The sequence below is a fragment of the Anomalospiza imberbis genome, chromosome 5, assembly GCF_031753505.1.
Source record: "Anomalospiza imberbis isolate Cuckoo-Finch-1a 21T00152 chromosome 5, ASM3175350v1, whole genome shotgun sequence".
NCBI classification, from domain to species: Eukaryota; Metazoa; Chordata; class Aves; order Passeriformes; family Viduidae; genus Anomalospiza; species Anomalospiza imberbis.
In genome coordinates, this window is record NC_089685.1 from 61,454,927 (window position 1) to 61,469,157 (window position 14,231).

Here is a 14,231-nt window from a genome sequence, read left to right on the forward strand (position 1 = left end):
TTTATCAAGACAGCTAGTCCCACCTGTATTCTGGTGTGATCTGGACATACCTAATCACATTCACAGGATCATAGGTAATCAGGGTTGGAAAGGGCCTTGTAGGGTCTCCACTTCAATCATGTTCAAAGGAGGGTCAACAGCAAACTCAAGTTAGAGTTGTCCAGTCAAGTCTTGACAACCACCATGGATGGAGATGGCACCATCTGTCACCACCCCAGCCCCACTGCTGACATATCTCTTAACTTGTCTTAACCTCCCTTTCCTTTTTGTATTTATATTTGTTGTGTCTTGTTCTCCTGCCGTATGGTACTGTGAAGATTCTGGCTTAAATCTCACTGCCTTGTAGGAACCAAGGAACTGCTGTTAGGTCCCACCTAAGTCATCTCCTCTCCAAACTGAACAAGCCCACATCCTTCAGCCTGTCCTCACAGGACAAATGCTCCAATCCTGAGCACTGTGGTGACCCTCCACTGAACTTGCTTCAATTTATCGACACCTTTTTTTATTGGAGTGCCGAAAGTGAATGTGCTATTTTAGACATGGTCTACTGAGTGCAAAGTAAGGGGCATAATCCTTCCCTCATTTAACTGCTGCATCTTGGTGTGTCATTGTCCTTCCCTGCATGGACCTGTCCCCCAGGACTGGCAGCTCCTTTTCAGCAGCACCTCTGTCCCTCAGTCCAGCCCAAATGCAGGATCTTGCATTCTGTTGAATTTCATGAGGCTCCTGTCAGCCCATTTCTCTAGCCAGGAGGAATTCTCTATATGGCAGAAAATTAATCTGTATGTATTTTGTCACTGACTCTGTACTAGAAAATGCCATTTCTGACAGAGTGTGTTACTCCCCCTCTCTTTCTGTCCACTTGAGCCTCTTGGCTAGGTTAAAATCCTTGATCTTAATATTCCTTTCATGCAGATTTTCCCACCAGGCCTTCTTAATGCCATTTAGGCATTATGATCATAAAATGAACAATTTTTGTTCTCTTTATTACTCAGGCCCCTGGCACTGGTGTATAGGCAACACTATTTTTCTTCTCTTTACATCTTTTAGTGCCTTGATTAGTTTTGTTCTTGTCATGGAGGTTCTGTAAGAATTAACTCTTTTCCTAGTTTTATCACCTTCCCCTTTGGTCTTTTACTTAATCTTCTGACTGGTCTTTCAGTTCTCTAAAACCCAATTTTTCTTCTAATTAAATGCTGGTTAATATTTCTGCACAGGATGAGTCCAGTTCTCTGCCAGTCTCATGCTCTATGTGGCTGGCCAAGCCAGCATTTCATCACCAGATTCCTCCACCAACTTTTTGCCTGTTGGCCAGAATGTGCCACTAATGAGTTCAGCTGAAAATTTCTTGTCCAGCTTCTTCAGAAAGGTTCATAAATCCAAGTCTATAATATGTGGTATTCTCATGATAAGAAAAACAATTAGTTTCTAAACACTTCATCATGGCTAAATACTGTCCTTGAAGTCTGAGCGCCTTCCTAAATTTGATTTTTAATTTCACCTTCAGTATGGCAGCACATCTCTCCTGGAGCTCCATTTCTTTTCCAAAGCACCCTTTCCTTTCTGAGTAGTTATGCAACCTTTGGGGAGAGGGTTTTGTACAGCTGAAGATCCCTTTTCAGGTAAGCCTGGTAGCCCTTTAAGCTTAGTGGAACATTTCTTCTCACTCCCTATCCCTTTTGGCTAGTTGCTTCTTTGGGAGCGCTTTATGCAGGTTCCACACCAGGAGGCTGGAAAGTATTTCTATTAACTGAGATATTACTTTTACATTTTCTTTCTGATAGTTCTCTACTGTCAGTTCTCTCTGTCCTTGAGTTCTGTTCTCCTTAATTCCCTAGATATGGCATCCTTCCCAAAAACCTGGAGTGATGATGCCTCCCAAATTCATCCATCCAAGCTCTTTTCAGACATGTGCAGCACCACTGTGAACAGCAACTTTCTCCATACATGGAAAGCACTTACGGGCCCAAATTCATCCCTCTAAATTTCAGCCTAAGAAAGGGAACTGAGAGCTCTCTGAAGGATGTGAGGTACCAACCCCCCCATTCTCAGATGCCCACCTGTTTCCAGGAAACAAATCCATCACTGCGTGGTGCCCTTCCACACTGGGAAGATGCCACTTAGCCCGAAACACACCAACTGGCCTTAACCTCACAACATGGGAAAGTGTTGCCAATCTTCTGATTTTTCTTTGCTTTTAATTAACTGCAGTCCTTCAGGGACCTGGCCAGAATTTTCATCGTTATGACTTTAAAATCTCAGATTATTAAATACTTATTAGCAGCAGGGTAAACAGCAGAATGCTCAGAAAATCCTAGTTAGCTAATGTTCAATGCCAAATAGAAGTCTCTATAAAATTATGGCAAGTGAAAGAAAACTGTAATAAATATAGCAATTAGGTGTTTCAAGTAGTGATCAGAAAAAGATGGAAACCAGCAAGCAGCAGGCTAAATAGCATCTTAACCAAAGGTAGAAATAGCAGCAGCACAGCCCTCCCCTCAAACATGCACTCGCTTTTCCCTCCTTAATGATACTAATTATTTCATTTGCTTTCTCCCAGTAAAGCTATCCCTAGATGTGCAACATATTGAAATGAAAGCAGTCATCAAAACGAAATGAATCACACCAGAGAAGAATCAAAACAAGGAGGCAGCGCTACCCTGCCTGTGTAACGGGTAGTTCTCAATTATTGCCTCTGATTTTTTGCCTTCCTGAAAGCTAACCCCCTACCATGTGAATGTTAGGTTTCTTTAAAAAAAACAAAACACAAACCCCCCAAAAAGGTAAAACCAGCAGGCTTATAGGACCAAAATGCAGGCATTCTTTTTTATTTTCCTTTTTTTTTCCCCCCTAAGCAGTGAAATACAGAGCTCAGCCTGTGTTCTGACTTTTGGTTTTTAAAAGTGAGGCCCCATCACTCGCATTCAGTTATCTGAGCTTGGCGAGTCCTTCTGGCTTTCTTATCACAGTGTGAAAACCTGCTTATGTCTTTTCGTATCATGTCTCTGAAACTATTAAGAAACTCTGACATTTTCTCTTAGTACACAGTTTGGAGAGAAATCTGAGTGTTCCAGGGTGTGAAATAATCACATTCCAGGCAGCAAGGGACCAGTCTCACAGGCTCTGGAAGCTTTCAGCGGCTTTTGCTTGCACAGCAATATTAAAAAAAAAAAGTTAAAAAATATTTTGCACTGGAGAGGGGAGAGTTGCAGGTTATTTTTTTAAGAATACAAAGCATCACAGCTCAGGAGATGACTGTGTAATTAGTAATTGATCTATAACTCCCTGAGGAAATGTCTTTTTGCTAACAGAATTATAGAGTCTTTATTATTATTATATTTTATAAATGGGGAAAAAAAGAGTGTAATTTTTGCATTTCTTCTTTTACTAGCAAGGCTTTTTTTTTATTTCTGTGTTTTAGTTTTCATGTCAGCAGAGAGTTGTCTTTTTGCAGCATAATGAGCTCTAAATTTAAAAGAGATGAGCAGGACTACTTAGCTAAGTACACTGTGGTTTGCAGAGCAATTTGGAGGCCTACTGTGTTATTCCACTTCTGTGGTAGATGTTGAAAGGATTTTGGATCCTCTGTTTAGGGTTCATGTTGAAACCTGGCCCCAGAGGCACCAAACTGTGCAAAATGGGTGCAAATGCACAGTTTATTTTCAGGTATCTATATCTATATAGATATACCTATCTATCCCAAGAGAGCTGATGGGGGGTCGGTGCTGGGATCTGCCTGGCAGCCCTGTGCCTCCTGCACCACCATGTCCATATAGCAAAAGATCAGGTCTAAATAATGAAAGTCTTTAACTTTTGCCATAACCTGCTGGACCTTTGGGGAAAGTAAGGATGTGGCTTCAGCTATAGAGCAAAATGGTGGAGGCATGGGGCAGATATCTTTTAAAAAATAGGTCCTGGCTGGAGGCCCTGCTGGACTGGCAAGTAGCCTGTGTGCATCTGCTGCTTTGTGTGCATCCTGTGGCTGCAGACTCTGAGTGGAAGCAGTAGCCCTTTGCTCTTACCCAGTGTCTGGTCAGGCTCATAAAAATCTCCTGGCCCTGCTTCTAATGTGTCCAGATGGATTTACAAGAGATTGGATTCATCTTCCAGCTCTCTTTGTGTACAAACTCAGGCATGTCCAGCCTCAGCAAGGGATGACAGGAGGAATCCTGAATGTCCCATGAACCCCATGCTCTAGACCTTTATCTGTGTTCTCTTTTTCCTACTAATCTGTGCACTCTTCCTCCTGCCTCATTGCTGTTACTCCAGTGCTGGTGGTCCCCACTATCCAGGCAGTTGTGGACCCCAGTAAGTGGATTTTACTGCCTGCCTTCCCTTTCCACAGCACAGATTCAGCTGATGGAGTCTCTGGGGCAGCCTGGCCAGCCCCATTCTCCATGTTCCCTGCCCATTGCTACACCTCTGGCCACAGAGGACCAGGGCTGTGTGGATCTAGCAATGCACATGCCTTTTTTTTTACTTTCCATCCCCTAGGATGGATCAATAATGTAAGAGGGGAGATATGGGACCCCTGGAGTTCATTGTCCACTGCAAATACCAGCTTTGCTCCTTCTTTGTATTGTAGCCACAGTCTTTGAAGCCAGAACAGAGGCAGTGAGACCACCTTCTCGTCCTGGTATGTATGACTGAAGTGGAAGAATTTAGGGGTAAATCAGTGTCCCACCACCCCACAAACTTCAGGTGGAAGATTTGAGCTCGTGTATCAGGAGCTAGACATTTTGGTAAATGGAGAGATGTCAGCTCCAATCTTTGGCATAGATATCTGAATAAAATTTCAGTCAGGGAAAACTGATGGCCTTATGTTTTTCCTATGGACTCCTATGTTCTAGATCTTCAAAGTGGTAGAAATTCCAGTTTGCAAAATGTGATAGCCAGATCAAGGAGCCAAGAACAGAAAGGCATATTCCTGTACACAGATGACATTGATTAAATCCCATCTACCCATGGTATAGGTACATAGAAGTCTTTGAGCTCTCACACAGCTGAGAAGCTGAAGGAATTCAGAGCAGAGACTAATCAAAGTCTTCTGACCTGGTCATATCAGGTGCTCTTAGATGTAGGGATCAAATGGAAGTCCACAGGCAGAAAAAGCTTAATTTCCCACAGAGACCCATAGCAAGTCTGAAATTACAGCTAGAAAGTCATAGCCATGAAGTTTTTGGCTTCAGTGCCAAACCTAAATTTATTTGACAAAAAATATTAATTGATTAGTCTGCAGTTAATTAGATTTCAATTGAAAACTTCTATCAGAGAAGGGGAATTAGGCAGCTTTTGAATTTGACAAAAACATATTGGCTTTGTGTCATAAGAAAAATACTTACTTGGTATTTTTCATGAATTATTTCAGAATAGGTTTAAATACCATTTCTTGGCTGCTAATTTTCAGTAAATAGTAGTTCAGTAGCCAAGATTAGGAAAGTTAATAAGTATTTAATAAAGGTATAAGGAGATGTAAATATGAAGAGGTAATTGGTAATGTTTGAACTGTTTTAATAATGGATTTCATTGAATGTAACTGCAAGGTAGCAGCTAGCCAGGCACTGCATAAGTATATTATCTTGGGTCACACGTGCAGCAAATAAAGTCTGCATTTTCTGGACTCCTTACATGGCTTTTGTATTGTCACTATGTCTATTTTAGATAGCCTTAGCTCCCTCCTGCTGGTCAGTCTGCTCTCCTGTGCCTGGCACAGAGCCACGCTGGCCGTGCATTTCTGCTGTTGGACAACGAGTGCTGCTTCTCTCGAGTGCCAAGGCAGATCCAAGCCCACTCTGGAGCTCACAGGTGCAGAGGACCAAAGAAGTGCCAAGCTGTAGCTGATGAAGCCATTCTGGTGTTGTCGAGGTCTCACAAGCATTGAAGGTTTCTGTGCCCCCGTGTCCCTGCGCACTCGCTGTCTGCTCCAGTGGCATGACATGGGACAGAGGGACACGAGACCAGGCACATTCTGGACAGGGTCAGTGTGCTAACAAATTGCTCACTTGTTCCCCTGCAGTTCCTCTGTTTAACTCTAGGTCCTTTGTGTGTTCAGCTGAGCAGATTTACCTAAATGGAAAAATACGAAGGGAAGTCAAGGGGCAAATGGAAAAAGTGGGAATTAAGAAGAAAGATTAAAACATGAGGTGGAATTGCAGCAGGCAGGCATGCGTCAGAGGGATGTAAAGAGGCAGGGAGCATGTGGGATGCCTTGAGAGTGGGGAGGGAGGCAGAGCTCAAGCGGAGAGGTGTTCCCTGCCAGGCATCCCCCTGCTTCTGCAGGATGAACCCCATGCATGCAGGCAGTGCCCCTGTCCCTTTTCCCACCCTGACAACGTTCCCAACATGCATCAGTCTTGAGCTGTGTGGTGTGAGGACACTGCCTGTGCCAATCCCCTCTCCTTCCAGAAGAGTTTCACGTGGAAGGTTTTGAAAAAGTAAACCTCTAGCAAGGGAAGAAGAATTACTGTAAATATTCAATTATCTTGACAGCTCAGGGCTCAAATTCCATCACAGATGAGAAGTTTGTCTTATTTAGCATAATTTAAGCTTCTGAACCTGTCCTTCTACTCACCCATTCACACAATAGGCCACAAAATAGTTTAGTGATGCCAGAAATGAGCTGCTGCTTCCCTCAGAAGAGATGTATATTACCCTGTTCCCTCATGATAAAGGGGAAGGACTCACACCCAGCAGTCTTTTTTTTTTTTCTTTCCTCCCCTTCCCACATCCTAGACTTTGTCTGACTGCCCCCAAACCTTAAAGAATTTATGGTGTTTACTAACAAGACATGCCTTAAGCAGCCAAGAAAGAGAGGAGAACAAGATGAAGGGTAGTCAGGTAATGGGGGCTACCCTCACTCATGGCACTGAGCTACAAAGCAAGGACAAGGAGCCTGGGAGTCTCCTGGAGTTCAACAGGTGGCAACCATTTTGTACTAGCTGTAACCTTACCTTGGTTTACAAACACCCAGCAAACACAGGGTTCTGCAGGTTGCTGATGTGATAAGGATCCAAAACCCAGCTTAACAAGAGTGCAAACAAGCACAGTACACCTGACCCATCACCACAAGGTCTCTAGACACAGGAAATGTGAACCTCCTGAAGTAAACCTGCTGGTAGCTTCTGACTGATCGCTTTTTGTGATGAGTCCCTTCGACTCTGTTTCAACCTGATGTCACCCCCATGTATGGCATTAAGAGATGGGGTTCAGCCCAAACCTAGAGGGAGCTAAGTCCAGGGTTTTCAGGCTGTAGGAAGCAGGGCTGGCTGGAGAATGATAACAACAAAAAGAGCTGGGCTTGCAACCCCTGAAATGCTGCAGATGCCTGGAGACTCCAGCAGAGTCACTTAGAGATCCGATTTCATTAGAGAATGGAGGCAACATTCGGATTTTATCAGTTTTACCTACACAGAAGATGGGTGGGTTTTTGGTAATCAATGGAGTTTCACTGCACCTTGGTCATCTGCATGCTACCATTGCACAAAGAGAAGAGTGAACATAAGCTGATGCTGAAGTGATCACTAGAAATGAAAAAGCAAAAATGAGCAGCTCTAATGCAAAATTACAATGGAATTGCATCGAAATTGTTTGGATATAATCTGCATGGCTACAATAGTCATATCTCATCTGCAGGGATTTAAGCATCCTGGATTTCTCTGTTATTACAGCCAAGACCAAGAGGCCTCAGGAAGAACTGTAGGCAGAAGGGGTCTGTTAATCGAGCTGGAGCCTCCTAGGGCTGAGTTCATTTTTGTTACAAGTTGCTCTCTAAAAGATTCAGCGTTTGCCCTTTTCTAACCCATCCTTGGGAACAGCCTGCTGTTTTCCCTGGCAGTGTGATTGTCTGTTCAGCTTTTTTATCGAGCTACACTGGAACATAATGGCAGTAAATCTGTGACTCTGGCCACTGAGGGCTGCAGGAGGCTGGCTTGCTGCTGTCTGAACCACAGAGTTGAGTTAAGGCAACATTTGTCTTATGCTGAAAGGATCCACAGTCACTACTTGGATGATTGATAATTTTCTAGTGACACAGGAACTGTACTATATAGGTGGCAAACTCATTCCAGCTAGGAGAAGGCAGTGATGTTTGCTGGGTTAAGGTTACTCACATGCTGTAGCCACAAGAGGAGAAAACCCAAACGGTTTGAAAATATTTTAAAATCAGTTTTGCATGGTTAAGGCAAAGAGAAGATGTCACCTCCATTTCATGTCACCTCCTAGCCCTGTGCTTTTCCCCTGTGCTCGGTTTCTCTGAGTATTATTCAGGACTTCTCATATGGCTCCTCACAGTTCAGAAAAAAATACTTTTTGAAATTAGAGGTATTTTGGGCCAACAGCTTACTTGGCATTTGACTCTTGTTTCGAGTTGTTCTGCTACTACTTTTTTTTTTTTTTTTTTTTTTTTTTTTTTTTTTTTTTTTTTCCTTTAGAAGCAACCCAGTTCTCTTAGGAGATAAGTGTTTTTATGGGAGAGGAAGGGAAGTTCAGTGGAACTTCACCAAGCTTGAGGCCTTTATGTTTCTGTGCATATACATACCTCCACAACAGATTGCAGCATGGGGGTTCCTTCAGTCAGGAAGCTGCTTCTGTGTGTCAGCTCTCTGTGAAGAGCTGTTAGCTCATGTCCTGGGAACAATACAACTCTGTATTGTCTGTAGTGTGCTTTGCCCGTAACTGTAATTCCAAAGTTTCAGCAGGTCTGTCTAATTCTGAAGCAACAACGTGCTGATGAGACAATCTTGCTTTCTTTGGAGCAAGGATGGTCAGTGCTTACTCAAGGCCCTTTCACTGTGTGCCTTTGCACATTTCTGCTTGGTTTGGGGTCGGGGCTTTTTTTGGGCATGGGAATATTTTGATTATCTGCATGAAATCCCTTGTCTCTTCTTCTGCACTTGGTATGTGCGGAACTGACAGCTCCAGGGAGGTAAATGAATGCCACTGCATTTCAGAGGAAGAATTATTTCATGCAATTACCCTAAAAGTGCAGGAGAGAACAGACTGAAAGGAATGAGGGAGAGAAAGAGCGAGAGCATGAGAGAGGATAATCACAACACTTCGACAGGTTTACCCCATCGTGTTTGAAAATCTATCACTCTGACAAGTCCCCTTTGTGAAAGGTGTAGACAGGTAACCAGGCACTAGCTCTTCAAGGTCCTCTTGAATGGAAGGTAATCTATAAAAGGATCAGTCCACTGCTCCATTTTACTCAATGCCTCTCCCTGATTATTTTTTACAGACTGGCTGTACCCCATTTCCTTCTCACTTTAGCTCTCATTTGATTCTCAGTGATTCCTGGTCAGGGGAATTTGGGTAAACTTTCAGTTGACTTGTGGGTCTTTCTGTATAAATTATGTTTTTCTTCTGAGAAAGGGTGCAGTAACAAAAGGCTGTCCCCCAATCCCTTCTTGTCTCTTGAGTCTTGTTAAAAGGCCAAGGAAAAGGGAACTTTTTGTAATTTCATTATTCATGTCTAAGAAGAAATTCAGTAGAAGCAGTTCCTCTCCTGACTCTGCTGCTATTTCACCTGCCAGCTTTGTCACCCTCTTGATGCCATGCGCAGACCAGAGTTACCCAAGGGAAGCTGGTGACAACGGCCCATGTCTTCCTGGGGGCCTCATGCATCTCTCTTCATAAAAACATGAAAGATGATTTGAGGTCCTCAGGTGGGAATTTCTGGCCAGGATTATCATTATATCATTATAATTATCAAATTATCATTATAATAATTTTCTGCCATGCTTTTAAAGAGACAGGACGTTTGCCATACTGGGTGAGGAGAGAATGCTGGGCTAAGGATTGCTGGGCCAGGTCACTTTTTGTCACCTGCACCTGCTGCTCTTGCAGCAAAGCCAATGCATGAGTCACACCTATCTGCACTTTGAGGTTATTTACAGGACATGTTGTTGGGTTAGGAAAGCTAAGGTCTAGCATATGTCCTAAAATTAGCCTCTTCTCCTTTTGGTTGGTGTCAAAAAGGAGTGATTCACAGCCATGGGGGAAGCCTTTCCAGCTAGTCAAAGCAGTTAGTGCTTTAAGAAAGAGGGTTTATTTCAGTGTGAGATAAAGCAGGTTTAGCTGAAGCTGCCTCCTGAGACCACACCCTGCAGTGGGAGATGAGGGGAAACACAGGGAGCACCCTGCTGTGCTGCAGGTAACTCCCAACAAAACTGGCCACGGGGTCCTGTCCTGCTGGCTTTGTGTACAGTGGCCACCCCACACATGTGCCCTGGCCAGGAGTGCCAGGATGAAGCTCAGGCTTCATCCCCATAGAGTTTCTTCCAGAAACTCTTCAATGAAGAAATGATAAACCTGTGGCTCAAGCCAAAATTCTGGATTCTTTTAAACTTTCTTTTTCTCTCTTTTTTCTCTCTCTCTCCCCCTGTCTCTTTCCCCTCCTACAGGATGGTGGAGTACTCCCTGGATCTCCAAAACATTAACTTGTCTGCAATCCGTACTGTCCGTGTCCTGAGACCCCTGAAAGCAATCAACCGTGTGCCCAGTAAGTCGCGCTTCTCTCTCACACCTCTCAGCTCTGCTTGTGGGGAGGACATGATCAATAAGGCTGCCTGTGCTGGTGCTGTCCCAGCAGGTACAAAATGAATAGAGGCTTCTGTAGGGTGTGTGCAGGCTTTTTCTCATCACAGGGCCAAGAGGTGTTGTTGGATGGGCAGGAAAACAACAGTGTCCCAGCGTATCTGCCCTAGGCATCCTTTGTGCACAGCCATGTTGATGGAAGTTAGGAACCAAAGGTGAACAATATGCAGTAAATGGAAGTGGTTTTTCTTTCTCTTACTGAAAGACATCAAAGGGGTAATGATGTCCGTAGCCTCAAAAAGGCCTGTGTGTGAGGTCTGGAGAAGGATGAGCTTCAGGAATCAGGAAGAATTAGTTTGCTGAGGCTTTCACAAGACCTTCCAGATCCTCTCTTCTGAAAAATTCTCATGCCATTACAGGTTAGGGGCACATAGCACCGACTCTTTTGTTCTTCCTCCTCATCATGTGCTTTGTATTCTCCTTTTTGTGCCAGCTATCCCCTCTGTGACCTGCTGTGTGTGTATGAACCAGGCCTGGGGCTGCCCAAGCCCAGATGTGTCAGCCCTGGGAGACTTCAGGCGTTTCTTCTGCAAGATTTTCAGTCTTACAGAATGGCAGGAAGTCTCTTCACTGTTCTCCACAATCTCCCTGATTAGGCTGTCTGCAGTGGCTAGGACCTTGCCAGAGCTCTCCTAATCCTTCTCTCAAACTCATATACTCCTTATTCTTTTCCAGACCTGAGAAAGTTTGCACAGTTAACCTCCTAATCTGCATCATATGTTTTCCCTTGTGCCAAAGTAATTTTCATGATGTCACCTATTTCTTGAACATGCTGTGGAGGTGGATTTCAGAGACTCTGGCTTCATGCAAAGCTCTTCTATAAGAGGATCTTGTCCCTTTTCCTGGATGTACTTTTATCTTTGAGCAATAGCCCTGAACAGAAAGTGCTGAAAGGTATGAAAGAGAAACTGAGGCACAGTCCTGTGTGCCCAGCATGGCAGGAGGGCACCAGACAAAAGAGCCACTGGTTGGGGCACTGACAGAACAACCAGGAATGTGACAGGTCTATAATGGGATGATGAAGATGAGGTTCAAGAGAAGCTTTTGGCTATTCACAGTCAGCAAAACAACCCCCTCAGTCTGTCTCCATCTGGCCCTTCTCCAGAGAGGAGAGGACTGGGAATCAGCCCTGGTCCTGGGGTTGATGCCTTGAGAGGCCACCTAGAACAGAGGCTAGATGGTGTTAAATGAATAAAGTAGGTATTTATTAAAAGGCCTTCAAAGGATACAGCTGGGGCAGTACAAGAGCCTGGCTGTGGCTCCACCCAAGATGGATGCCTGATCACGAGGTTTCACACTTTTATAAGTTTTGGTCCATTCACAAATTGGGGTCAATTGTCCAATTTCAGCTTCAGGTTACCAAGTCCCATCCTCCCGGATGGCTCTCCTCAATTTGCTGTTGCTCACAATTTTTGGGTCTGAAGGTGCAACAGTGTCCTTGGTTCTCAGGCTGGAACAGGATTATTTTGTCTACCTGCCCTGTGAAGAGAACTTGCTAACACTTTATATGAAGTTCAGAGCTACACACTAAGGCAGTACAGAATCTAGAAAATATGAAAGCTAAAATTTAAGGCATCACCTTTCTGTGAGGGGGTGGCCTGGAGGCTGTGCATGGCAGACTCACCCCTTCCAGGAAGACAGGGGCAGCTATGTGAGAGCAGCACCATCCTCACGTCGTGCAGCCTCCTTTCCTCCCTGCTTCATCAGGCTTGCCATGAGTTTGTGCCCAAAGACTGCTTGGAGAGACTGATCCCTGTTATCAGGGTAGACTTAACCTTGGAGGCAAATGGAAATATCTGGAATGACATCCAATTAACTTTTACAGGTGTCTGCCATTTTAATTGCTGGACAAAGGTGGTCAGGAAGAGAGCTTGCCTGGCAGAAACTTAAGGCTTTCTATTATTGCTGTTTATCTCCTGGAACAGCCAGAGCTGCCCCAGGGAGGAACAGTGTGAGCCACGTCAAAACTGACCTGCTCCATCCATGCAGAGGCACCAGAGATGCTTTCCATCATCTTTCCTGACCTTTGCAGAGCAGATGCCATTGAATTTTTCCTGGCTGTCCCTGCCCTGACACTGCCTGTTTGTTCTTTTCATCAGTATAGAACTACACCTGTGTGAAATTGATGCTGTTTTAATTTCCACTCTGTGGTTAAACCTTTATGTATTTTTCTTGCTACATAAATCTGTGGTTATATGCAGAGACTGTTTTGGAAGAAAGACATCCTGCAATTAATTAAAACCCAAAAAAAAAAAAAAAGAAAGAAACTGGATTCCCTGGGAGAGGAAGCATTGACTTGAGGGCTGAAAACTAGCGAAAAGGCTGTAAACAAAGGTTTGTGATAAATGGGAATGAGCTGCATTAGAAGAAAGTGCCTAGTGGGCTACAACAAACATAATTAATGGGACCTTTGGCCACAAATCTTTTTTTAATGTCTTTTTAAAGTTCTTCATTACTAATCTGAAGCAAGAGGAAAGTCTATTGGTGAGATGTACTGATGATACCAAGCTGGAGGTGTTGCAGGTGCTGCCAAAGAAAGTGGGAAATAGGACAACAGGAGGTAGAGGGAGATTGAGGTCATGGCTGTGAGTGTGACGTGTCTGGGGAGAGGCAAAGAGTGGGGGGTGGTTAATCCCACATTCAAAAGGCTGTGATGGGACAGGGGAGCCCAGTGTTCACCTTGGGCATTTCAAAGGCTTCTACATGGACACCCAGCTAGAGACTGATTTCCACAGGGGAGTCTGGCTGTGTGGACTAAATAATGGGAGTTCTTTATCAGGAGAATGGACAAAATTATTAGGAACCTGACTGTTTAGAACACGAGTGGAAGAGTGCTCAAGTGGTCGGTCAGGTAGATTATTTAGAGCCCAAAGAACTCCACTAATTTGCCAGTGTTTGAAAAGTCCACATACTTATATGAGAAATTTCTGGAGAAGTTGGATAGAAATTTTGTACTACATGAAGGAAAAAGAAAAAGGCAATAACAGAAAATTAGAAGAGACGAAATTCAGAAAGAATATCTAAGGAAGCAGTAGCAACATGACAGAGGAAAAAGTTAAATAAACTTATTTTATATTCTTAGCAGGTGGGCAAGGCTGAAGCTTAAATGCCCAAATTCCCAAATTGGATGTGTCTAAATTCTGCTTACATGTGCCATTTGCAACATGAAACTACTGAAAGCCCTTCCTCACAGTGACACTCCTGAGGCTTTGAAACAATATCCCACAAAGAGCTGTCAAATTCTATTTACTCATTATCTGTGGTATAAAGGATGCATGTGAGGATGTGAAGCCTCTCTGAGTCATGACAGAAGAAGAAAGGGACAACAAGTGTAACCAAAAGGTGGTAAATGTCCATTGAGGATGACAGTTTCTACCCAGTTTGTAGTTAGGCTGTAAAACTCGCTGCCAGCACTGTGCAAGTAAAGGAAGTAAAATGGGATTTTCCAATGGGATTTTCCCATCCCTGGAAATGTTCAAGGTCAGTTTGAATGGGGCTTTGGTGGACTGGACGGGTGGAAAGTGTTCTTGTCCACGGCAGGGAGGTTGGAAGTAGATGATCTTCAATATCCCTTCCAAACCAAACAATTCTGAGAACTCACATGGAGACACTTCTGGATTTCAAACATCCTTTGGGGT

The 14,231-nt window shown here is 43.9% G+C and overlaps 1 protein-coding gene across 10 annotated transcripts in view; it reads left to right on the forward strand.

Moving 5' to 3' along the window:
- Positions 1 to 14,231, forward strand: part of CACNA1I (calcium voltage-gated channel subunit alpha1 I) — a 164,507-nt gene that overhangs the window by 86,335 nt on the left and 63,941 nt on the right. For all 10 annotated transcript variants that reach the window (XR_010999416.1, XM_068191301.1, XM_068191300.1 and 7 more), the window contains one exon: positions 10,401 to 10,498. Coding sequence is in view for 8 of the 10 variants with exons in the window: in XM_068191301.1 (XP_068047402.1) it covers positions 10,401 to 10,498 (98 nt within the window). In the remaining 2 variants the exon portion in view is untranslated. Of the gene's footprint in view, positions 1 to 10,400; positions 10,499 to 14,231 lie in introns of those variants that run through there.